Source organism: Colossoma macropomum, unplaced genomic scaffold (genome assembly GCF_904425465.1).
Source record: "Colossoma macropomum unplaced genomic scaffold, Colossoma_macropomum, whole genome shotgun sequence".
Taxonomy (NCBI): Eukaryota; Metazoa; Chordata; class Actinopteri; order Characiformes; family Serrasalmidae; genus Colossoma; species Colossoma macropomum.
In genome coordinates, this window is record NW_023494792.1 from 55,016,202 (window position 1) to 55,043,830 (window position 27,629).

The 27,629-nt window shown below is 38.7% G+C and overlaps 2 protein-coding genes and 1 pseudogene across 2 annotated transcripts in view; all 3 read left to right on the forward strand.

Moving 5' to 3' along the window:
• LOC118811229 (deleted in malignant brain tumors 1 protein-like) overlaps positions 1-18,855 on the forward strand; it is a gene marked incomplete at its 3' end in the record, with an annotated part of 42,197 nt that extends 23,342 nt beyond the window's left edge. The window contains 9 exon segments of the mRNA XM_036575388.1: positions 118-273; positions 367-441; positions 628-762; positions 765-923; positions 13,419-13,739; positions 14,031-14,245; positions 17,270-17,300; positions 18,122-18,421; positions 18,683-18,855. Of these exon segments, the coding sequence (XP_036431281.1) occupies positions 118-273; positions 367-441; positions 628-762; positions 765-923; positions 13,419-13,739; positions 14,031-14,245; positions 17,270-17,300; positions 18,122-18,421; positions 18,683-18,855 (1,565 nt within the window).
• Positions 18,856-19,819: 964 nt separating this feature from the next.
• On the forward strand, positions 19,820-25,399 carry LOC118811230 (annotated as a pseudogene).
• Positions 25,400-25,409: 10 nt separating this feature from the next.
• LOC118811231 (scavenger receptor cysteine-rich type 1 protein M130-like) lies at positions 25,410-27,301 on the forward strand. The gene is made up of 3 exons (XM_036575390.1): positions 25,410-25,521; positions 25,678-26,007; positions 26,481-27,301. Exons 1-3 carry the CDS (start codon positions 25,410-25,412, stop codon positions 26,810-26,812), a joined length of 774 nt encoding a protein of 257 aa, XP_036431283.1. The 3' UTR covers positions 26,813-27,301.
• The last annotated feature ends 328 nt before the right edge of the window (positions 27,302-27,629 follow it).

Here is a 27,629-nt window from a genome sequence, read left to right on the forward strand (position 1 = left end):
TAAAGCAATTTCAATGTGTTAGAAAATGACTGTGTCAATCTGTTGCATCATCAAATAGAAGGTGTTTTATTTTATTTTAAGTGTATTTATTTATTTAGTGATTATTTTCTTTTTCAGATTCCTCCCTGGCAATTCATGAGGGGCGAGTGTGGTTGTCTGGAGGGATGGAGTGTGAGGGGGAGGTGGAGGTGTACTTCAGGCAGGACTGGAGGAGAGTTCTGCTGGACTCCTGGAGAGAGTCTGAGGCCTCTGTGGTCTGCAGACAGCTGGGCTGTGGCTCTGTGTTCAGCTTCTCCAGCTCCTCTCCATCCAGTCCTGAACACAGACACATGTGTGTGATGGGTTTCAATTGTTCTGGGAGTGAAGCTCATCTGGGGAACTGCAGCAGTGCACAAGCAGTCAACTGTAGCTCCAGAGAACAGCTCTCAATCACCTGCTCTGGTAAGTGTTAAAACAGTAACAAGTGTTACCAGATCTACTTTGATTTAATGCAAAAATGACCATTTATGCAATTCTCAGGAAAATAACTGCATCCATCATGTGTTAGAATGAAGCATTGTTGTTGTAAATTGTTATGTAGGAGATTGTTTTAACATTTTAGTTTGTGTGTTTTGGCTTTTAATGTAGCCATCAGGCTGGTTGGCTCTGGGGGAAACTGTGCAGGAAGGCTGGAGGTTTTCCACAGCGGCTCATGGGGGACAGTGAGTGATGACTTGTGGGATATTAAGGATGCACAAGTGGTCTGCAGACAGCTGCAGTGCGGAGTGCTCTGGTACCAGCCTGGTTTGGACCTGGAACTGGACCCATATGGCTGAATGAGGTGGAGTGTGAGGGGAATGAGACGTCCCTGTGGAACTGCAGATTTCAGCTGTGTGGAGAAGATGAATGTGGACACATGGAGGATGTAGGAGTCGTGTGCTCAGGTAAAGTGAGCTACTGTAACTGCTGCCAATGTTGAATATTTCAATTCTTTGTATCTTTTGATCATCTTCTAAAATGTATACTAATTAATAATTATACTAGTTTTGTTTGGAGGTGCATCATAAAGCAGTGAATTTAAAACTACACCAAAGTATTCACAAAGTAGTGACAGCAGGTCTTCACTAAAATCTTCATTCTTTATCTTGGTGTGTCTGATGAATATATGTATATTCAATATATACAGACTGATGACAAACTAAAGGAAAAAATAAAGGAGTGGAAACATTAAAAGTGAAACATTATGAGTTCCAGACAGATGAACTGCAAGATACAATTAAGACATTAACGTTTATAGATGCTCTGTGTATAAATTGACCTCTGTTTGGATTCAGGATGGCAAGGACAAATGATCTATGTGAAGTGAAAGAGGATGCATTAGCGAGGCACAGACCAGAGAGGAGCTTAAGACACAAAGACTACTAAACTGCCTTGTGTTTCAGTGGGAACAGAGACATTCACATTTACATCTATGAGACAGCAGTACATGGACTATATATTAGTGTGATATGTAATAAAAAAAAGAAAAGCCGCGGTTTTCTTGCTGGTCAAACCTATGCACCTTCTTCACACAATGATCCAACCTCCACAAAACTTTAATCTCATTACCCAAAAGCAAACTTTCCCATCAAACCCTAAAATATATTGTATAGTTGTAAGAAAGTTTTACCAGCAATACACTGCAGTACAATGTAATGTATATTCCCATAAACTATATATATATATATATATATGGGGCAAATCCAAAATCGAAATCCAAAAACCAGGCCAGAGTCAAAAACCAGAAAAGACAAAAACATACAGGCAACCAGAGCAAAAGGGCAAAGACAAAAAGCAAAATCCAAAAAACAGGCAAAGTGTTCAAAAACACAAGTCAAGAAATCAGAATAACAACGCTCAGTAAACCAGGGAAATGGCAATACCTCGCAATGAGGAGAGCAAACCAAAGACTATTTAAAGTCTGAGACAAACACACACAGGTGAATTGCATTAAAACTCAGGTGACTGAGAACGAGGCAGTTGCATGTGATTGGAGGAATTGGTGACATCATAGGGACTGAAATTATGGGAAATGGAGTCCTGGAGCGTGCTAGGCAAGGAAGGAGAACCCGGAAGCGTGACAATATGTTAACTGTTTTCAGAATATGATTTCTGAATGAACAATATTGTTCAAGCAACTGACAAAAACTGTAATACACTAAGAATATACTGATAATAACATTGCTGTTTTGTATTGTTAAAAATACATGTGAAATGAAATACTACTGGGCAAATGTGCATGCACTGTGGTGTGTGTTCTATGATCTTAAATGTCAGTATACTTTAATTTATTCCAATAAGGCTCATATAGAACACTCTTCATATCACTCACCCCTTTGCGTCGAGTCATTTCCTTTAGTGATGGATCTGTGGTCGATCTCCTCATAGACTGCCTCAGTCAGAGTCTTACGCCTCCTCTTAGAGAGCACTGTGAGGGAGACAGAGAGAAACATGGAGCCAGTTCAGTAGAAGAGAAGACTGATGACAGATTGAAGGACTAATGATGTTTAGAGAATGTACAGAAAGTGGATTGTAGATGATCTCTGAATCTCTCTACCTCTCCTGAGCACTCTGTTCTGGTAAAACAGCACAACCAGAAGCACTAAGGCCAGGAGGAGCACTGCTCCCAGTACCAGGAGAGACACTGGATAGATGGGTGAAATAGGTCGAAGAGTTTCTTCATTCAGGAGTTTCTTCGTTGGCTGAACAACTGAAAATAAAAACAGAAACTGTGTAAAGTGCTGAAAAGTCTATTTAGAAATATTTAGGAAAATGACCTAAGAGACCAACCGGTGGTGGTGGATGTTGTTGATGTTGTGGGTGCAGCAGTAGAAGGTAACGATATCCCTGTAAATACAAGGAAAAAAATACGAACATGTGCTCAGTAGAGTGAAGCTGTTGGTGTTAACTGGCACTTCTAATTCTAACTTATTACAATTTAAGCATTAGATATGTCAGACTTACACTAGGTAAAATTAACAAAAGTGAAACATTGCAGTTTTCTGTGCAGCCTTGCAGACAATTAACACTGGAATAAAAGAGGTTTGAATGGAGTCAAAAGCTCCTCTGACCTGCACAGGTGACTCCAGCATGCTGCCTGTAGGAGCAGTCAGCGTGGTTCTTCAGGGAATGAGGACAGTCCCACATGTATGTATGTATATATATATATATATATATATATATATATATATATATATATATATATATATATATATATATATATTCCAATCGCCAGGCTTAAGTATTTGTCAGTGGTGGGATAGACTGTGTCAGAGGCACCCAAACAGAAGGCCTTAGCATAAATATCATACTGAACTGAAAATTCCAGTGAAATTCAAACATTTATGAACCATGTCATCAATCTTGGCTTATGAAGGTGGAAGACATTCTAACCCAAATCCTAAATCAACACAATCACCTTTACACAAGAACAGACTATTTCACATCCCTCTACTGACATATACTGTCTCCAGCCTCTGGTTTGTCTTTATTTGAGTCAGTGTTGCTTTTCTGTATTCTCACCTTTTCCAGTGAGTATGGAAAATAGCAAAAAATACAATATCTGATTAAAACTTTCCAACAGTTTCCTTTATATACATTTACAATCATCAGTTTAACAGTTAACTATAGTAGACTATGTAGTTTAGATGGTTGCTGAAGGTAGATATAACTATGAGAGCATTTTTATTAGTTGTGAGTACGTTTCACTTTTGTTTTATACAGTAATCCAATGAACATTTTTTTGTTTTATGGGAGATTTGTGTTAAATGCTTTGGAAAAGTGTGTGAAAAGTGAATAAAAACAATGAGAATTTGTTAATGCATTTGTAACTATAAGCTGTTGCTTTGCTAAGAACATAATAAAGATTAAGTTGACTTCAGCAATCAAGAAAAAATAATTAAAGATATCAGCCAAATGAGAGTTTAGTGTATATTAGATGAAATGTGCAGTTAGAGTAGATCTACATGTAGTGTAGTGTTAATTCTGCTGATAAGCATCTATTAGGCAGCTGAAGTTAAACTGTGTAATTCCTGTAAAACTTCCATTTTTGTACATACAGAGAAACCACACAGCTGCAGGTGTGTGTGTGTGAGAGAGAGAGAAAGAGAGCGAGAGAGAGAGGGAGAGAGAGAGAGAGGGGAGAGGATGGAAATGGAGAGAGCAGGAAAGACACACTGTGTGTGTGTGTGCGTGTGTGTGTGTGTGTGTGTGTGTGTGTGTGTGTGTGTGTAGGTGTTTGTCGGAGTCACTGAGAGAGCGAGCCCATCAATCCGTAAGTGACTGACTGAATGACAAGTGAATAAACAAGTGGGCGAGTGAGTTAGTGTCCGAATGAGTGACCAACAGAGTTTGTGACAGAGTGAGTGACCGAATGAATGAGTGACAGTGACTGAATGAGTGATTAAGTTAGTGATTGATTAAGTGAGTAAATAAATGAGTTAGTGACTGAGTCAGTGTGTGACTGAGTGACTTACTGAGTGATTGTCTACATGACAAGGTGAGAGTGACCAAGTGATGAGTAAAATTGATTAAATGAGTGGTAGAGTGACTGATTAAGTGGCTGAAAAAGTGAGTGATTAGGTTAGTGATCAAGTGACTGACCATCTGAATGAGCAAGGGACCGAGTGAGTGAACAAGTGACCGTGTAAGCAAATGAATCACCAAGTGAGCAACCTAGTGATTAAACATGTGAGTAATTGAATGAGTCAGTAATGAAGTGAACTAACAAGCGAATGAGTGACCGAGAGAGTCTGCTGACTGAGTGATTGAGTGACCAAGTATTGAATGAGTTACCAAGTGATAAAATGACTGATCAAGTAGGTGACCAAGTGACTGAGTGACAGATTGAGTGACTAAGTGGCCAAGTGGCCGAATGAGTGACCAAGTGATAAGTGAGTGATGAGTGAGTGACTTGGGTGACCAAGTGATTGATCAAGTGAGTCAGTATGGCCAGTTGACCAAGTGATTGAGGGAGTAAGCAAGTAAATGAGTGAATGAACAAGAGAGTGGCCAAATGATTAGTGACTGACCTAATGAGTGGTCAGGTGAATGAGTGAGAGACTAATTGATTGACAAATATGTAGGTCCACAATTGAACCATTTCAGAAAAATGTAGGAAATTAGATATTAAAGGAAGTTAATTAAAACTATTTGGATGAAGACTGTGAGCTAGTAAGTCAGTCAATCAGTCAGTCAGTCAGTGAGCGAGTGAACCAGTGTGTGTTTGTTTTTGAGCAGCGTGTTTTTGCCAAGAGGAGGCAGCACCGTTATTCATCACTCTAACACAGTGATCCAGTCTCATACTGGACTCTGCTGCTTTGTCCTATTTACACAATATCACTGATGATGAAATTCCACTGTAACAAAGCACTAATACTGTTTTTCTGAGTGTGGTCATCCACAGCCTACCTGATAAAATGAATGTTCCTCATTTCATAATCTAAATTTATCCATAAACGTTATTAATGCAAGTTCCTCCATCCTAATGGCCCACGCAAAATGTACTTGAGTGCTAATGGCTCTACTTTGTGGAGAACCTACTAAACTTTGAGTGTGAGTTTTAAGCCAATGGGTAAATTATATTATTTGATTTGTAATAAATAATCATTAATAATGTGTTTAATTTATATGGTGTCTTTTTCAAACTCAAAGATGCTGCACAACAGTAAAAAAAAAAACACAAATCAAAAATAAAAAAAAAGCTTATCACACACACACACGCGCACACACATATACACACACACACACATACGCATATACACACACAAACACTCACACAGTTCCCTGGCTGGTGAGGAAAAAAATCCCCAAATCACAGAATAAAGTCTCATAAAAACACATTAGCTGTGGTGTAAAGTTTCTTAGTTGGCTGGCCTAGAAAAACTCCTTAACTGTGGTGTAAAGTTTCTCAGTCAACAGGCTCAGTAAAGCTCTTTAGCCATGGTGTAAAGTAGAGCTTTTCAGTTTCAGTACTCGAGATCTGGTGTCCAGCACTGTATAGTCATACAGTGGCCCAGCTCAAACTCACCTACTAAACCTGACACTTAATAAGTATTTCCCTGCTCAATCCTTGATTCAGCTATTTTATTAATTAATCACGTGATTGATTTTTTCTTTACATTAAACCACAATGTAAAAATATGACTGCACTGTTTGTAAAGTCAGTCTGCTTTTATTTGATTTAGGTGAATCAGCAAAAGAGGACACAGCAGAGAACTATGATGATGTCATCACTGCTGGACAGATCTCTGAGAGTGTAGCAGGTGTGTTTCTGTTTTGGGGTTTTAGTTTAGAAATAGAAATTAAGTAGAGATTAAAAAACATTACAAATGCTGTGAAAATAAAATAATCTAACAGTCTGTACTTGTAATGACTTTCTGAACCATTTGAGGCCTTCTCTCTCCCTCGCTCGGCTCCGCCCTCCACCTGTTTCTCATTTCATCTCTGCTATTAAAACTCCAGCTTTCTTACCTCAATTGTGAAGTCTTGTGCCTCTTAGCAGATCACTGAGCCTTATAGCCCTTATAGAGTTTTTGTTTACTTGTTTCCCTTCTTTGCTTCTTTTTTGGTTTATCCTGCTACTGTGCTTGTGTTCTACCTTTCTGGACTAAATCCTCATTTTGCACTTGCATCCAGTGTCTCATCTCTGTGTGTGACATTTACTGACCCTTACAGCAGTGGTCTACACATACATAAGGACAGGAGAGTGTTTTGGTGGCCACAAGACATCACTGCTGTCGGAGCAAAACCTTGTAACTCTTAACTTTTAATGGAAGTAAATGGAGAATTTTTTTCAAGGTAAATTTGGACCATTTCAGTTGCTCCATTCATCATGAAATTTTGACATATTGTCAGTTTTTTAAAATAATACATATATATATATATATATATATATATATATGGAAATATGGAATTCAAATATAACAACGTAATCAATGGTAACATAATGTCATAAAATCCTACATTCTCTAATTATGTCTGAAACACCTGACTAATACACCTGTGTAAAATGTAATTTTATATCCTTTAAATATCTGTGTTTTGGTGTAGAGGACGCAGCAGAGAATTATGATGATGTCATCACTGATGATCAGAGCTCAGCTGTTGTAACAGGTTTGACTTGTAATGTAACAATACTGTAATCTCAAACATGTACACAGTCACTGATGATACTGATGCTGATTTAATGACATTTATCTCCACATTTTGACAGAAGACATGACAGATAACTATGATGATGCTGTTACCACTGAATCAAACTCCAACATTATGACAGGTCAGAATTTTCTTAATGTAGGAAAAAATTACACAGAAGCTTCAACACAGTAAAAACACCAGCTTGGTTTCTTTTGATTGTAATTTATCTTTCCATGTTGGTTTAGTGGACACACTAGATAACTATGATGATGTCATCACTGCTGGACAGGATGGAGGAGAGATAAAAGTGTAGCTTCTTCTACACATGGAACGTCTTAGCTTTATGGTGGAGTTTTGATAAATATTTAAAAGAAACCTTTAAAGAATAACTTTATGTGAGTTGCAGCCAACCTGTTAAACAAACTTACATAATGCTCTATGGTCTGTTTTCCTCTTTTGGGCTTTTTGGGAATATATTAACTGTAGGAAAGATGTGTATAATATTTTAAAAGGTTTAATGTACTTGTTTTACAGACTATGAGGATGTGGAGGTGGAGCCTCAGACAGAACCTCAGACAGAGATGAATCATGTGACTGAGAGCGCACAGCCAGTGTCTTTCCTCAGGAAACTACACTCAAACCTCTTTAGACGCAAGAAATGACATTATTATAGACCACAATTATATTTTCCTAGAGTATAAATGGGAGACAGTGGGTTAAACACCCCCAAATATCTCATCTCATTATTTTAGTCCATCAAATTGATTATATTATTATTTATGATTTATGATTATCTTCTTGGACCTCTTTATCTAACTTTTTATCTTCATGAAAACATTTTATGTCCGGTGTGATAAAGGTCATCATTTAAAAGGTTTTAGGATAAATGATTGATTTGTTGCCAAAAGCATTCAGTTTTAATTACAATGTGAGGAAATGATTGTTTTGGATTGAAGGTCTGCAGTTAAAGGGCTCTTCATTGTCATTGTATATAATTTCTGAAGATAAGGAACTGAAAAATGTTCTGGTCAGAAGAGACTGTTCAGCATTTATCAGTCAGAAACAGTGAGGAGGAAGTGATGTTTCACTGTAAATAATTTTGTATAACAGCTTCTATTATGAATATTTGCTTCAAAATCAAGCAGCTGCTTATAACTGTTTATTGAGAAATAATAAAATGCAGATTACTAATGTTTAAGCTGCACTGCAAAGAAAAAAAAAGGTTCATCAGTTCAGTTTGAAACATTTACTGCTTTTTAAGGATATATTAGGTTCCCGGTTTTATTTGCTTGTTCATTCAAATAATCAAACTTGAATCGCTCTGTTGTGACAACAAAAGCAATAGTGTTATTTGACAGGGCATTTATTTGGTACAAAGCAACATTTTCATGGGAAATGACATCATCACCTCATCTTTGAGTAGAGCAGCTTTTCATTGTTCACCAGTATGACATAATGTAAGTGAACTCAGACTATATTTCCTTGTTCTTTCATCAAGTACTAAATAAATTGTTTTGTTGTGACAACACAATAAAATATTTACCCAAGAAGTAATTTGTTGTACAGTGTAGAAAACTTGTTAACTCAGTTAGCATTAAAGTCAAGCTAATGTTTTAAAGCTGCTACTAAATGTGCTGCTAGTTTACCTGCTGATAAGCCACTGTTTCCTCAACATGAGCTCCTCATCATTCAGAATGTAAACCTTGATTTTCCAGAAGCTCAGTGTCTCTAAGAAGAGGATCTAGAATAGAACTATATCCTATAATCCAAAAGTCACTGCTGTAACACAAGAGCTCTGGATATACAGGATGTTGACGGTGAGCTGTACTTAATAGGCCACAACTCATGTATTCAGGTATCTTGAATTGTTTCTGCATTTTCTCTCTTTTTTAAAAGTAAACTCAGACCATGTTGAACAGGAGTAAACTCAGACTCCAGACTGAGGCAGAACAGCTCTGATACTAAATATCCACTCAGGACAATAATCCACATTATTATCAGGGCCAGCACTTATAATTATTCCATTTGATTGTATTTACAGTTTTTCTTGATTGCTTACACACCTCAGGACACGGTGTCAAAGCTCCCAAATTCTCACATTCACATTCTCAAAACACTAAACACACACATTTAGCAGATTCTCTCATATGGAGAGTAAATGAGCCACTGACTACAAAATCATAAAATATAGTTATAGCTCAATAGCTCTGACCTAGCCACGCCCCTACAGCTGACCAATCAATATCCAGGCCACTGGAACACTCAGAGCTAAAACACACAGATTAACACAGACTGAAGGTAAAAGAGCTTCCAGTTTATGTTAGAAGTCAGTTTCGAGATGTTTATCGCTGATCTCGGTCTTTCTGTTCTGTCAGTTCGCTTCCTCTCGTTTACCTATTTGTCAGTTAAATGTGTTGACTCGCCCCCTTAAGAAGCGAAGCCCTACGGAGCCCCGGAGGGGACAGAGGTAAAAATAAAAACTATTTTGAGTGAACGTGTTGTGATTCGTATGCATGTTTACTTTTCTTTGTGGTCACGATTTTTTAATTCATTCCCACGATTAACAATTCGTTCTCTCGTTTTCTTTTAATAGTTTCTTTATTTCGTGATTGTCTTTTTTAATCCGTGATCGCGATTTCTTAATTTGTTCTCGTCTTCTTTTAATCGTGATCATGTTTCAAAGTGAATTAATGAAGGAAGGGAAAACATGAACTTCAGTTAAGCATCTAACAATCACAAGGACTGAGTCATGAACAGGACACACCTGTTTAAAGACATTATTAATGAGTTTTTGATTCTAGTTTATTTGTTCTTTTTCATGACTTCTATTGAGGATGATGATGATAATTAATGGCATTAATTTAGCATTAAATTGTAGTTAATGTTATTTATTATGGGGTGGAAATCTATGACAGCACACTTTTAATTACAATCTAAACTTAGAAGAAGTCACATCGTTTTCTTTTGGTTTCCTGATTAGACACTGATTTTTAATTGTATGGATGTGATGATGATTGATGATATTGATGAAAGTGATATGAATATTTAAAAATGTTGAATGTACCTTGTTATTATTAATAATTTATTTTTTATTATTATTTTATGTCTGAGCGAACACGAGAGTCATATTAGGACACCAGCGGTGACCTCAGCTCAGTGAAAGTGAAAATGCACTTCACAGCTTTAAGCTCAGAGTTTACAGTAATGATCGATTGATGATGATGATGATAATCCTCTGCTGCCACCTTGTGGAAAATAAAATGTATTACACTGATTCGATCTGTAAGAATGTGTAAGAATGATATAAACTAAATTACAGGGGAAAAGGACATTGAATTATCATGAAAAATATATTACTTTTATAAAAGTCTGGAGTGATCTGTGATTCTTCTCGATTATTATCATGTTCTTTCTTTCTCATATTACAACATAATTAAAAAGCATCCTGTTCCTCAGTTCAGTCTAATAACATCTTTAAATTTATTTATTTATACTGTTAAAACTGACCAAGTAGTGTTCCTGTGTATATGTATTTTAACTCAGAGCAGTGTGTGTGCGTCTGTGTGTGTGTGTTTGCACTTCTTGCTATCCTTGTGAGGACTACATGTCCTCACAATGACAGAACAACATGACATTTTTGCACAAGTGAGAACATTTTACTGGTTCTCTCTTAGGCACGTGTTGTTTAAAACACACATTGCTTCTTTTTTTTGGAAAAGCTAAAATAGCAGAAAAATCAGCTTTTGAATACTGAGGTCAGGATTAGTGTTAGATTTAGTATTACTTGGCAACAGTAAAAATTTAATATAAATCAATGGAAGTCCTCACTAGTCATGTAAGACAAATGTGTGTGTGTGATGGTTATCAGTGTGTGGATCAGCTCTCTGCAGGTGCAGCATTAATGTTGTATTACACTGGAGTGTTTCCTCTCTCTGAAGTCAGTCTCCTGTATGTTGGTGTGTTTCTCATCACACTGCTGCGAGCGTCTCTCCTCACACACACACCTCTAGAGACGGAGGTGGAGTTCTGTTTATCAGTGCTGACGCTCTTTTGATAAATATGGAGAAAGAAAAAAAATGCCTCCTCTGATTTGTCACTGAAAATGTTTGATGATTTCCTCTCCTCTTTCTAATAAGGTAATAGTGAGTGTGATTGGTGGCTGTGGGGAGCCTCTCTCTCTCTCTCTCTCTCTCTCTCTCTCTCTCTCTCTCTCTCTCCCTCTCTGTCTCTCTCTCAGTTTCTTCAGTCTCTCTGGGGGAGTGGAGGTGAAGTTTGTTCTGCTGCTGAGTTGAACGGACTGTGTGCAGGTCAGAGGAAGATGGACAGCTGTGTGGTACTTATCCTTCTGTCCTCCACAATCACACTCACCACAGCTGGTAAGTTCACTCTCACTAACAAATAATCAAAGATACCCCCCGGCCCTTTCTCACTCTGTCTGTGTTTCTCCCTCTCACTCTAGTTCAGTGTCACTCTGTGAGTCTGTTAAAGCCATGTTGTATTATGCTGATCTGTGGTTGTGCTCTGGATTATGGATCTGTACTTTGAACATTTTTATTTATTAAGATCAAGGACACTTCTTGAACTTCAAGAATTCGTTCTGTGTCTTAACTGTCATCTTAACAATTACTGCCATGTACACTGTGTGTGAAGTTTAGCAGGCTACATGCAACATTTTTATTTTTCCCAGAGGTCCACTTTAAGTGCTCCAAGGGGCAGCATATAGATAATAAATAACAGGAGACCTAGAACAGAGCCTTGGGGAACTACCTGAGTAACAGAAACAGTAAATAATTTGTGCCTCACAATAGTAACTTTACACAACTCAGCCTGGTATATTTGAGCCAGCTTTGTCTGATTTTTTTAGGCATGGAATAATTACTTGATACATGTAACGCTGTTATACACTTAGGATACAAAACATGTAATGGCCTTCTGTTACTGTTACTGTTACAGAAAGAAGAACAATAATCAGATATAGATTATCACATTATATCAGATTATAGATACATAAAAATAGAGCGAATACTGGCAGAATTACATTAAAAGTAGATTTATGCACCTTGTCGCCTTTCATCGAAATTCAAAATTTTGAATGATAAATATGTCACTTACATGAATCATGTAGGTTTGAGTTTTTACGTTTTTAATTTTGGGAAGGGTGGGAGTCCTGCTGCCTGCAAAGAATTCTGATTTAGAATCCCCCTTCCAGTGTAGCAGTTTATGGTCTTTTACTGGGCCAATAGAATTCTTAGAAACTATTTTGTTATTACTGGTGAATCAGATTGTTTGCAGTGTTTTCTTGAAGGTCATTAACACTAAGAACATTAACACTGGCTAACATTTTATACAGATAAAATGGAGAACGGTAAACCTGGCTAAATTTTACTCATAAAATTTCTGTATTCAGTAGTTTTTTGAACAATGGGTGCAAAAATGTTAACATATGTAATTCATGATTTTTAACTAATACAGTCAGCTTTGATTTTTTAATGTGAAGTTCATTCAAACAGCTGTAACTGCTTAGAGCTACAAACTGCTTGCTTTTCTTTTTCACTGCTCACAAGTGTGTATGTCTGAACTGACACAAATTATACACCTTTATGGTTGTAATATATTTCCATACTGAGCAACACAGATATGGCCATTAAACTAAATGTTAGATTATTGACCATTTATGTGAGTCACATATTTTCTCTTTTCATACTCACGGCCCATAAGACCCTGTGACAGTCAGGACTGCGAAAATTTTCACCAACTAACCTGGTCAATTTGAACTTTGTATCATTAATCTGACTGATCAGATTTTTAAATGTGAACTTATTAACTTTGAAAATAAAGAAGTATAATGACATTATCAGAATTTACGGTATCACTTTATTTTAGATGGTATTTTGTAGATGATTAATAAATTCTTAACAGGTTATCAGTAACACATCAACAGCATATCAGTGAAATATCAGTAGTGAAGCATCTGAATACATTGAAAAACATTGCTTGAAGATGTCCTGTTGATACATTACTTACATTAAGTAGATGTATTGTTAATATGTTACTTCTATTAATCTTACCCAACCTTACCTAAAACCCTAACCCTGGCCCAAATTCTAACCCTAACCTTAACCTCAACCCAAAACCTAACCCTAACCCCTAATATGTTTTTGACATGTTACTGAGAGTCCGTTGAGTGTTTGTTTCATCCAAAAAGGACCACTCAAAATAAAGTGTCACTGAATTCTCTCTCTGTCTCTGTCTCTGTTGTACAGTCAGTGTGAGGTTGGTGGATGGTGGCAGTCACTGTGCTGGGAGAGTGGAGGTTTTTCATGATGATCAGTGGGGAACAGTATGTAGTTATAACTGGGATATCAGAGATGCTGCAGTGGTGTGTAGAGAGATGGGCTGTGGAGAGGCTGTAGATGCACTGAGTGATGCTCACTTTGGACCAGGATCAGGACCAATCTGGATGGATGATGTGGACTGTAATGGATCAGAGTCTACACTGAAGAACTGTAGATCATCAGATTGGGGTGAACATGACTGTGATCATGATGAAGATGCTGGAGTCATTTGTTCAGGTAATCTTTGCAGTGCTTTTAGAAATAATCCTTCAATATATAATCAATTGAATCTAAATTAGGTAGATTTCACTCTACTTGGATAATTACAGGTTTGTCTTCACATGTTTTTAAACCTTTTTAAAAACAAATTCTCTTACTGTACAGTTCTGTTTTATTCATTTGGAAACACATATGATTATAGATTTATATTATAAATATATTTATATAACACATATGATTATAGATATATATTTACAAACAATTTGCTGTTTATTGTAAACAAATGTTGTAATCTCTTTTTCACATACTAATACTTAGAAGTCAGGCTGGTTGGTGGTTCTCGCTGCTCTGGGAGAGTGGAGGTGCTTCATGGAGAGACCTGGTACACAGTGTGTGATGCTGACTTTGACCAGCAGGATGCAGAGGTTGTGTGTCGAGAGCTGGGCTGTGGACTTCCTGTGGAGGTGCTGGGAGCAACTGCTTTTGGCAGAGGGGAGGGTCAGGTGTGGTCAGAGGAGCTTCAGTGTAGAGGCAACGAATCTCAGATTTACTTCTGTCCAACATCATCTTCACTCAAACACAACTGCTCCCATGACAGTGATGTGGGACTGGTGTGTGCTGGTAAGAGAGACATCTTCACTAATTAAGGGTCCAAGCACCCAAAGTACTGGATCGCTGTTGTTTTTGCTCAGATTCACAACTTATTTTTCGACCATAAAACAAAAGTCCAAACCATAAGGCCTGTTTCACACATGCCACATCTGCGTGATGTGAGCATAGTAGAAGTGTGATTGCTACACCTTGCATGCACAAACCATTCAAACATTCAAACCAAATCACAGGTATCACTGTAGAGTGGTGCATCTGTAACGAACGGGGCATGTAGGCAGATTGCATGCGCTGTGTGATTTTATTAGGGGCAATCCAAATCTCATAATCATCACAGGCATGGGTGAGAAAACGGGCAGACAACATCAGAGGCAAATTCATAGTATCAAAAATCAGGAAGCAAAGCACAGGTCAAGCAAGGAAAAATCAATACAAGACACAGGGCCTAGAACTCACAGAGACCTTGCCCACCAATAGGCCAAACAGAGGAGTATATGTAGCGGTAGTAATCCTAGGAACGAGTCACAGGCGTGTATAAAGGGGTGGAGCTAAGGAGGAGCAGGAGCTGGAATGAACCAATGCAAATTTACAAATGGAGCCTCCCCATGGGGAGAGACATTAGGACAGTGCCGCTTTGCAGCAAAAGTATAGCAAAGTGTTTTGTTTTGGCTCATAACTCCTACACGGTGAGACATACAGACATAATTCTGTGTGTGGCTGATTTATTGGCTTATACTAAACCAAAATACATCAGAAACTCAGAATGGCCTGAACAACTTTGAGATATTTCCTATATTTTCCACACTCATGCTGAGCTGCATAGCTGCCCAGCTTTAATATTGCACACTGACCCCAGACTAAAGACACTGCGGGCAGTGCATTCTGAATTCTTATTTTAAACTGTTAAGCCTGGCTAAACCTGGCTCTCTTTTTCTGAAGAAATGAAGCATAAATGAAGAGTTCATTTAATGAATTAACATAAATCATGTTTTGCTGTGCATTTCAGGAAATATCAGTCAAACTACAGTTGGGTGGATTTGATTAAGAAAAAATAACAACAAAATATGTATAGGTATCTATAAATAGGTAATTTACCAAATATCATTTTTTAGTTTAAATTTTGTTTTTTGACAAAAGCAGATAACTCCAAAGATCATTTCATGTTTCAGCCCAGTGTCGTGTCCTAAAGTGACACCAATCACCCACGCCAGACTATTTGTTAAACAAATTACTTTTTCTGTAAGTCTTACACGTCACTTACGTCTGACAAGTATTCTATCTCAAGTTTTAAAGAAGACTTCAGACGCTGGGTTCAGTTGGAGAAAATGGCTTCAATGTTAATTACAGGCTCTAGCAAAGTGCATTCTGTCTGGACATTGGTTCTGGACCCAAATGCGAATACAATGTACAGAGTTCCATGTTTTTATACACTTTTAAGAGACGAGGTAATCCCCGCTCTCAAAGATTTATCACCTTTTTGGACCCAATTAAATTTTATAGTTGTGTATTTCGTATCTAAATAATTAAAAAAGGGCAAGCTGCATCTCTGGTACCCAGCACCTCACTTGGTGCTTATCAAACACCTGTTTACACACTGGCCTCCTTGTAGCTTAAGGTTCAAAGCGTTCTTAGGAAAAAACTGCTTAGAAAAGTTCTGGTATTTTCCAACACACAGACAAGGTCTCAGGGGCTTTGGTCTCTTATGTATACTTTCCAATGCACTATGTATATACCTTTTATTAATGATGATATCCTTAATCATCATGTTTGTTCATTATGTTAGAGATTTTCATTTTAATTCATCACCAGTTAGCAAAATTTATCTGGTCCATCCCTGGTTTTGTTCTGACCCAGTTCTGTCTGGGTACCTGGCCCAGATTTGGCCCATATACTATAAAACGTGAAGAACTCATGGATGTGGCCCAAATCTGGCCCACACCCTGTAAAGTGAGTAGAACTAACAGATGTGGCCCAAATCTGGCCTGCATACTGTAAAGGGAGTAGAACTAAGGGATCTGGCCCAGCTCTGTCCCATATACTGTAAAGTGTGTAAGTTTAACAGCTGTGGTCCAGATCTGGCCCATACACTGTAAAAGAAGTACATACAATAGGTGTGGTCCAGATCTCGCTCATAAATATCACACAGTCATGGCTGAGTACCCACCTTGGTCCCCAGCCCAGATGTGGCCCTGCAGGATTTGACACTCATTTATTGCAGAACATGCAATATATTAGTAATATTTCTTCTTAATAATCAATAGGTGTCAATAGCCATTTCAGAATGAAAACTCCATGTTGATTTTGCTTAAATAAATAAAAAATATAAATGAATGAAGGAAAAAAGGCTTCATCTTGACAGCTGATTGTCTGCAGTCTCTGTGTGTACATCTTCAAGGACATATGCAGCTGACCATTCTGCAGACCACCAGCCTAGAGTCAAAGAGTACCATGTTTTCCACATTCATAAATACATTTTTCACAATATTTTTGCATGAATTTTAAACAATGACAGACAAAAGATTCTTAAGACAAGTGGAGAGGCCACTGAAATACAGGCTAAATCTGACATCTTCCTTTCAGCACTGTTCAAGTGGGTTTAGAATGTAATTTTTCAGACATTTTACTTTAAATCAGAGATGATAAAATGTCTAAAAAATTATACTTAAACGGTCTGTGGAATAAAAACAGTTGTCTATGTCCCTGAAGTATAGGTATCAACCCGTTCAGTGCACCGTTATAAAATATGTGCATTCATAGGTGCAAGCCAATTGTGTATGAGACACTGTTTTGCAGTTTAACTTGAGAAACAGCTACATTTTCTGATTCTGTATGCAATTATTAGTATGATTACCAGAAGATTTTTTTTTCACAGTAAACAAATACAGAACTGGATAAACTGCTGTTTTGCTAATGCTTTTATCCTATATAATGTTAAACATGGCCCCTTTCAGGGTTGTGCATTGGAATCCACTTTAGCAAGAGGTGGGTTTCTAAATCCACCTATGGTGGTAGTAACCTAAGAAGTTATGCAGTGATTTTTATAACTCCTTTCATCACGAGCCTCAGTGAGTATATTAGGATCATAATGCTTTGTTTTTCATACATCCATTTTCACCAGTGCAGAATCCATTAAACAAAACAAAAAAGCAAAAACATTTAGAATGTAGTCTAGACTGTTTATTGAGCATCATAATTATAAACTTTTTTTATAAATGTTTGTATAATTACAAAAGCAAATACACAAAACAGAAATGTTCTGGTCTACTGTAGATGAAACTCATACAATGGCTAATGAATACACAAGTTAATACAAGCTGTATTTTTATCAAATAATTACAAGAGCTAAATTTAGGTAATGTAAAAAAGTATGTTATTTTGTTAATTACATAACCTGTAGTTATATATATTAAGTAATATAAGTTTGAAGTAATTTGTTTTTCCAAATTATGTTTCCTGATAACATCGTTATTTTTTTTTTTTTGTGTGTGTGTCAAACTGTAAAACACCCTTTACCTGAAAATCTGGAAGAACACCACAATCAGCATTAGCATCAGATCTCTCTGCTGAATGTGCTCTGTCACTTTGGAAGTTGGTCCACTTCTGATAAAATCTGACTCTCTATCATTTATCTTCTGTCTGTGAAAAGGCCCCTGTCCAGCGCATTAGACTTTATTGAGTTGATTTGTGCTTGGACCCTGCGTGTTGCAACTATATTTAGTGTTAAATTTGCTTATGGTTGTGCTACATATGATGTTCAACATATACTTCATACTATCTGATATCTCTGAATAAATGTTATACAGACAGTGTGAGGTTGGTGGATGGTGACAGTCGCTGTGCTGGGAGAGTGGAGGTGTTTCATGATGATCAGTGGGGAACAGTGTGTGGTGATTACTGGGATATAAGAGATGCTGCAGTGGTGTGTAGAGAGCTGCACTGTGGAGAGGCTGTTAGTGATGCTAACTTTGGACCAGGATCAGGACCAATCTGGATGAAAAATGTGGGCTGTAGTGGATCAGAGTCTGCACTGAAGAACTGTAGATCAGCAGGATGGGGTGAACATTACTGTAATCATGATCAAGACGCTGGAGTCATTTGTTTAGGTAGGTTTTACTAAATTTGAGTACTTTGTTCACAGAGATTTATAATCAGCATTTAATAGTCAAAAATAAAATGACCATCATTGGCATTTCAGAAATTTCTAACTAATAACTAATATATTTCTTAAAACATCCAAATGGAACTTGGCTTACTCCTTATTGTTTATGGAAACTTTAAGTGCTTTTGTACATTTTTATTAAATATAATCTTATTAAATGTAATCTTGTCCAGTACTGCATAATCACTACTCTCTCGTATTTTAGGAGGAATCAGGCTTGTTAATGGTTCTCGCTGTTCTGGGAGAGTGGAGGTGCTTCATGGAGAGACCTGGTCCACAGTGTGTGATGCTGATTTTGACCAGCAGGATGCGGAGGTTGTGTGTCAAGAGCTGGGCTGTGGGCTTCCTGTGGAGGTGCTGGGAGCAGCTGCTTTTGGCAGAGGGGAGGGTCAGGTGTGGTCAGAGGAGCTTCAGTGTAGAGGCAATGAATCTCAGGTTCACTTCTGTCCAACATCATCTTCACTCAAACACAACTGCTCCCATGACAATGATGTGGGTCTGGTATGTGCTGGTAAGAGGAACATTTTCACTAATTGGTATTAAACTCTCTTGCAGATGTGCTACATATGATGTTTAGTGTATACTCTCTCTTGAATTCTGTGTATCTTTAAGCAAGAACAGGCCAAAAACAGGATCAAAATTTTATTGCAGTTATTACTACAGTTAATTTTATAGAAATGTGCCCTATATATATTATTAACTGAGTTGACTCCATAGATGACTGAAAAAGTAGACGTATTTGTTTATTAATATTGCCATCTGTGGAACTTGAAGCCTAAATCAAATCAAATGAACACAATGGGCAACAATTTCATTGCCAAACTGATCTGAGGTCAGCCGAGAGTCCGTGTGTCACAGATTATTGAGTAGTTTTGGGATGAAAGCTTTTCTGCCTAGTAGGCTACAACATAATTAGGACATTGCTGTGTCCACAATCTCATGATTGGAATCATGTAGAGGAAAAAAAATTTGTCTACTGAGGTTCAGAACTCAATGTTTTCATAGGTATGGCCATATGCATGAATATCTGTCTGTTCTGCCTTCTGTTATACAGACAATGTGAGGTTGGTGGATGGTAGCAGTCACTGTGGTGGGAGAGTGGAGGTTCTTCGTAGAGGACAGTGGGGAACAGTGTGTGATGATGGCTGGGATATGAGAGATGCTGCAGTGGTGTGTAGAGAACTGCACTGTGGAGAGGCTGTAGATGCACTGAGTGATGCTCACTTTGGTCCAGGATCAGGACCAATCTGGATGAATAAAGTTGGCTGTAGTGGATCAGAGTCTACACTGAAGAACTGTAGATCAGCAGGATGGAGAGAACATAACTGTGATCATTCTAAAGATGCTGGAGTCATCTGTTCAGGTAGGCTTTACAAAATTTCCATAATCTCTTTAACCCTTAGGGACAGCCACATGTTATATGTTGTTTTATTTTCAGAAGACATGTGGCTTCTCAAATATTTGATCACCTGAGTTGTAAATGCCCACAGAAGTTTGATATTTTTATGAAACTGGACATGTTTTGATCAAAATTTTACCAAGCGCCTGTTTTACTTATTTTTGACTAATTTTATTTAAACAGAATTAATTCACTAATCAAAAAATTCATAATTTCTGTTTTCAAATGTAAAATATTAGGAGTCAGGCTGGTTGGTGGTTCTCGCTGCTCTGGGAGAGTGGAGGTGCTTCATGGAGAGACCTGGTCCACAGTGTGTGATGCTGACTTTGACCAGCAGGATGCAGAGGTTGTGTGTCGAGAGCTGGACTGTGGGCTTCCTGTGGAGGTGCTGGGAGCAGCTGCTTTTGGCAGAGGGGAGGGTCAGGTGTGGTCAGAGGAGCTTCAGTGTAGAGGAAATGAATCTCAGATTTCCTTCTGTCCAACATCATCTTCACTCAAACACACCTGCACCCATGACAGTGATGTGGGTTTGGTGTGTGCTGGTAAGAGGCTGTATCTTCATCAATTAGTCAAACATTCAACATTGTAGTCTTACAATTTATATATCTTCAACATATGATTTTTTCTCTGATACTATGTCTTTCCTGGTAGAAATATTTCTCTCTGTTCTTCCTTTGTACAGACAGTGTGAGGTTGATGGACGGTGACAGTCGCTGTGCTGGGAGAGTGGAGGTTCTTCATAGAGGACAGTGGGGAACAGTGTGTGGTGATTACTGGGATATGAGAGATGCTGCAGTGGTGTGTAGAGAGCTGGGCTGTGGAGAGGCTGTAGATGCACTGAGTAGAGCTCAATTTGGACCAGGATCAGGACTAATCTGGATGGTTGATGTGCACTGTAGTGGATCAGAGTCTACACTGAAGAAGTGTAGATCACCAGGATGGGGTAAACATACCTGTCATCATGATCAAGATGCTGGAGTCATTTGTTCAGGTATGTTTTATTAAATTTCAGTGTTCTTCTCCATGAGGAAAAAATGTGTCCTTAACATTTAATTTTATAGTATTTAGTTTTATTAACATAATCATTACAAGTTCATAAATTGTAATAATAACCATACATACATATATATATATATATATATATATATAGGCTCCCCTGGTAATCATGATCAAAATAAACTCTAACAAGTGTTCTTGTTTACTCATGCCTCACATTCAAAATATCAGCAAAAATCCTGTTTTTTTAAGGTATAATGATTGAAAGAAAAAAACTAACCTTGTCATCAAATAAAATTTTTTCTTCAATCTGTTTTCCACAATTGTTGGCACCCCCAGAAATATATAAGAATGAAATCTAATATAAGAATATCCCTACTTTTATTTTATTAAGTTCACCTGAGTGATTATGAGCACTTATATAGTCAGACATGACTTCCTGATTCACAGGGTTATATATATAAAATAAAACACACACAAATACCCTCAGTCATCCATCATTATGATCCTTACTTATGCACAGTAAGGTAGATGGTATGAGTGTACAAAAAAATCTCCACCGATCACAGATGGGGAACTGCAGAAATTAGTTAGGTTTTGGGGTCAGAACGTTTCCCAACCCCCAATAAAGCACCACCTATATAACCACAAGTTGTTTAGAAGTTTGCCAGAAGAAAGCTTCTGCTGTCAAGAACCAACAAACTCAAGCATCTACAACTTTCAGTGGGGCCATGTTCTGTGGTCAGATGAGACCAAAATAGAGGTCTTTGGCAATAAATACCAGAGGTGAGTTTGGCTTGTACACAACGATAGCAATGCAGAAAAGTACCTCATCCCCACTGTGAAGTATGGTGGCGGATCTATGATGTTGTGGGACTGTTTTTCTTCCAAAGACCCTGGGCAATTTATTCAGATACATGGTATCACAGACTTCATCAAGTACCAACAGAACTTAAATTAATACCTGACTGCCTCAGCCGGCAAGCTTAACCCTCTGGGGTCTGAGGGCATTTTCTTGATTTTTCCAAATATTCTGAAATTCGTCTTTGAAGGCACTTGCACATGACTTGATGCTCACATATTACTGTATATATCAAAATGTTCAGAACAATCTCAGCTCTATATAATGAGACCCTTTTGACCTGGAGCACAATATCAACATAGCTTTACTTATTTGGGCAAATTGTTTTGGTGCTTAAAATGGGTTTACCAAAATCCTAGGCACACAAAAGTAGTGGAAGGTATGAATAAAATAGTAGATAAATGTTATCCTCAACGCTACTTTCCAAAAACGCTGCATCAACTTTAGCCGCTGCAAACTTTTTACACACCATTCGCGTCTATGTCCGAGGCGACTGAATAAAATGTGTTTTTGGCGTGATGGGTCCTTAGTAATTTCCTGAGTGTTCATTGGTCAGTTCGCAAAATTTAGACAGACACACAAATCCCCCAATTACAGGAGAGAGGCAGATGATGGACACACAAATCCACCAGTTACCACAGTGAGAGGCAGATAGCGTGTGTCTCAACTTGTCTTCATTGACTCATAACTCTGGATGTGAGTAATGTACGATCTTGCGACATGATGGAATCGAAAGGGCAAACTCTACAGATACAGGAACTCTTTGAACCGTGCAGTTCTGTGCAGTACTTGCAAAGATAATAATAAAAACACTTAGAAATATCTAACTTGTTGTGCCGGTGCATTTGTTGACCTCAGAGTGTTCAACTGGGCCATAGTTTGGATCCTCCTGCAGGACACAAATGTATAACAATTAGAACAATTAGAATTAGTTCACTGACCATCGAATTAACAACGTGAAGCTCAGAATCTGAAGGTTCTGGAGAGATTCGGTATGGAGGAGTGGTCTCAGATCTCTTGCCATGTGTTCTCCAGTCTCATTAAGCATTATAGGAGAAGACTCAGAGGTGTTGTCTTTGCAAAGAGATGCTGCACAAAATATTAAATGAAAGGGTGACAATAATTGTGGCACACACAGATTTGAGAAAAAATATTTATTTCCTGATAAGATTGAGGTTTGTTCTTAATCACTGTACTTCAAACAAAAGTTAGATTTTTGTTAGTATTTTGAATGAAAGATCAAAAGGATGAACAAAAAAACAATATAAACAATTTACACACACATATTATATCAGGAGTCAGGCTGGTTGGTGGTTCTCACTGCTCTGGGAGAGTGGAGGTGCTTCATGGAGAGACCTGGTCCACAGTGTGTGATGCTGACTTTGACAAGCAGGATGCAGAGGTTGTGTGTCGAGAGCTGGGCTGTGGACTTCCTGTGGAGGTGCTGGGAGCAGCTGCTTTTGGCAGAGGGGAGGGTCAGGTGTGGTCAGAGGAGCTTCAGTGTAGAGGCAACGAATCTCAGATTTACTTCTGTCCAACTTCTTTTTCGCTCAAACAAAACTGCACCCATGACAGTGATGTGGGACTGGTGTGTGCTGGTAAGCACTATTTGTATTTGTATTTGATGTTTAACATGAACATCTTTCTAAAGTTATACCAGTAATGACATAAGATTCTCTGCAGTTTCCCTTAATTTCATGAATGTAATTAATATGATTTTCTATAGAAGTATTACTGTGATTCCTGCTTCTTTAACATTTTTCCCAGCACTGCTATAACTTTTCAGACCCTTTTCTGATGTGGAGCTGAAATTTCTCTCTCTCTCTCTCTCTCTCATACAGACAGTGTGAGGTTGGTGGATGGTGGAAGTCACTGTGCTGGGAGAGTGGAGGTTCTTCATAGAGGACAGTGGGGAACAGTGTGTGGTCATGGCTGGGATATGAGTGATGCTGCAGTGGTGTGTAGAGAGCTGGGCTGTGGAGAGGCTGTAGATGCACTGAGTTATGCTCACTTTGGACCAGGATCAGGACCAATCTGGATGAATTATGTGGACTGTAATGGATCAGAATCTACACTGAAGATCTGTAAAGCACAGGGATGGGGTAAACATGACTGTCATCATGGTTCTGATGTTGGAGTCATCTGCTCAGGTAAACTTCAGTCAGTCATTTTTCATGAATGAACATAACAGCGTCAATACCATAATATCAGATTCATTTTCTAAAGAGTTTTGTTAACTTGAATCTTTTATATCAGTGGCTCTCACAGAAGGTACATAAAAGTAATTGTAAAAAAGGTGAAATAAATAAAAAATATTATCATGAAATAAACATTAGTCTAATTAATTCATCAAGGAACTATGCTTCTGTCTGGATCCATGTTCAGAATGAACAATCAGCCTAATGTGAATGTTGAAGGCAAACCACAAAGACTAGAATCCACCTAAATGTCATTGTAATGTCAATGTCATTATAACTTTAAAAAATTACTTTTGTACATGGGTCAAGTTTTATAAACCTACTATTTTTTTCTAAACTGTGCTAAGTGTTAATGCACTTCAAATACTCACAGGTCACAGAAAGTCCAGACTTACTGGTGGTCCTCATCTGTGTTCTGGGAGAGTGGAGGTGCTTCATGAAAAGACCTGGTCCACAGTGTGTGATGCTGACTTTGACCAGCAGGATGCAGAGGTTGTGTGTCGAGAGCTGGGCTGTGGGCTTCCTGTGGAGGTGCTGGGAGCAGCTGCTTTTGGCAGAGGGAAGGGTCAGGTGTGGTCAGAGGAGCTTCAGTGTAGAGGCAACGAATCTCAGATTTACTTCTGTCCAACATCACCTTCACACAACTGCACCCATGACAGTGATGTGGGATTGGTGTGTACTGGTAAACAATACATTTTTAATTGAGATTCACTTCAACAAGATTTATTTTTAAAATATAAATATTTTTCCACTGCTTGTCAAAGTAGATGGCATTGAATTACCTTATCCATGATCATGATTTTGATCCAGGTCACACTCAGGCTCAGTTGTTAAATGGCTCTGACTCCTGTTCTGGTCGAGTGGAGCTCCAGTACCTCAGTGAGTGGGGCACAGTGTGTGACATAAGCTGGGATATGAGAGCTGCCAGTGTCCTCTGTGGTCAACTGAAGTGTGGGAGTGCTGTGGCTGTGTTGGGGTCAGGCTGGTTTGGGGAGGGGACTGGCCAGATCTGGGCTGATGTGTTTGATTGTCAGGGGAATGAAACACACCTGTCAGAATGTCCCATTTTATCATGGAGTCGATCTGCATGCTCACATAAACAGGATGTTGGAGTCATCTGCGGTGGTGAGATCTCAGAATCATGTAGTCCATCTCACAGTAATATACACCATGTCAAAAATGCCTGTTGAAGTCTGAGGAACCTTCAATAAAATATGAAGTGTTAAGAAGAAGTTCAGAAAGTTAACTGATTATTTCCTCTGCAGGTTCCTCTCTGGCATTACATAAGGGGCGAGTGCGGTTGTCTGGAGGGATGGAGTGTGAGGGGGAGGTGGAGGTGTACTTCAGGCAGGACTGGAGGAGAGTTCTGCTGGACTCCTGGAGTGAGTCTGAGGCCTCTGTGGTCTGCAGACAGCTGGGCTGTGGCTCTGTGTTCAGCTTCTCCAGCTCCTTTCCACCCAGTCCTGAACACAGCAACATGTGTGTGACAGGTTTCAATTGTTCAGGGAGTGAAGCTCATCTGGGGAACTGCAGCAGTGCACAAGCAGTCAACTGCAGCTCCAGAGAACAGCTCTCAATCACCTGCTCTGGTAAAAATTACAATCAGACATCACTCTTATCTAAATCTGACGTGTTCCAGTATTATTGCCCATTGCTTATTATCTGTACTATTGTATTGTTACACTCAGAATTTCAGTTCTCTTATATCTGTGTTTATGTCTGTGTGTGTGTGTGTGTGTGTGTAGGTAAGTTTAATCCAGCTCACAGCTCCATCAGGCTGGTTGGTTCTGGGGGAGGCTGCGCAGGAAGGCTGGAGGTTTTCCACAGCAGCTCATGGGGGACAGTGTGTGATGACTTTTGGGATATTAAGGATGCACAGGTGGTGTGCAGACAGCTGCAGTGTGGAGTGGCCCTCAGTGCTCCAGTACCAGCGCAATTTGGACCTGGAAATGGACCCATATGGCTGAATGAGGTGGAATGTGAGGGGAATGAGGCATCCTTGTGGAGCTGCAAATTTCAGCTATGTGAAGAGGACGAATGTGGACACAAAGAAGACGTAGGGGTTGTGTGTTCAGGTAACGTGATATTACAATATTGATTCACTAAATCATTTATTTACACAATTTTCCTCTCACCCCAGATGTAGGCATTCAGGAAAGACACGTTTGGTGTGCTCCGTTCTTCAGTTTTACTGAAGAGCTACAAGGTCAATGGAAGTCTGTGTTAAGAGTAAAAATTTTGGGTTACCTAGCCTTCCACCACTTGTTAGCTATGTTTAGGTATGTGCACAAATAGCCGTGTGCACAGACAGACGCCAGGTGGTCCCACGAATTGTCTGTGCCTGGCTACATTAGCCTCATTTTGCAGCAAACTATTTCATTAAGGACATTATTGTTTGTACATGCAATGAAGTATAATTATTCTTTTGAGGGAATACTAGATATTTAATTTCTATAGAATAAACATTATAGAATTATAGAATTCCTAAAACTTCCCAAAAACATGTTCATTTAAAGGCAAAGTTTAGCATAAGTCCTTATCCCAACAGACTTTAAAGAGATCAGACTCACTGAGGGCTGTGAGGGGAATCTGGAAGTGTTCTACAATGGAACCTGGGGTAATGTGTGTGTAAATGGGATGGATGAAGAAACAGCAAGTTTGATCTGTCAGGAGCTGAACTGTGGAAGATCTGGCAGTGAGTTCTGGGCCAAAGCAAGAGTGGAATCAGCTCCTAACTGGCTGGATGATCTGAAATGTAGGAGACATGACTCCACTCTGTGGCATTGTCCATCTTCCCCCTGGAAACAGAACTACTGTGATAAAAACAATGAGGTGGCTCACATTACCTGCTCAAGTAGGCAACTTTTAATGTTCTTATGAATTTTCCCTGTGTGTGCTAAACATAAATCACATCAGGAATAAATCTGGCTTCATTAGATAAGTTAAAGCACCAGCTGAACAGAATTAAAATATATAAGCAAACAGCTTTATATATTTAGTGGCTAATGAAAGACCTTACCATATTCGTAGAAGATGAAAATGATCGTCTGTTACGAAGCCATCTGAAAAGCTCCTCATCTCTTCATCACAGAAAGTGCTCAAGTAAGTACACTTGCAAACAAACATGATCAATATTTCAATAAGTAAAATATTAAAGTGTCACATATGTTAGACACGTTATTCCTTCACACAAATATTAATGGCCTTTGAATCAGTATATTGTACTGAGTGAATTGAGAGAGTGAAAATTTACACTTTATAGCTGTATTGTTACTCTGTGTGCTTATGCTGGTTTATCATTGTCATCTTCTCTTGTGTTATATGTGCGATGTAGACCACCTCCCTCTCAGGCTGAGGGGAGGAAAGGGAAGTTGCTCTGGGAGGCTGGAGGTGTATCATAACACTGAGTGGGGCTCTGTCTGTGATGATCTCTGGAACATAAGGGATGCTCAGGTTGTCTGCAGGCAGCTGGGCTGTGGGCCGGCGCTGAGTTCTGATGGGAGTGCTGTCTTTGGTGCTGGTGAAGGGCCTATCTGGCTGAACAGAGTGAAGTGTAGAGGGAATGAGATTCACCTGTTGGACTGTCCTCATTCCCTGAAGAACCACACTGACTGCTCCCACAGGAAAAACGCTGGAGTCACCTGTGCAGGTCAGAGGAGTCTGCTGGATTTTTTAGTTTTTGACTCCAATCAAAACT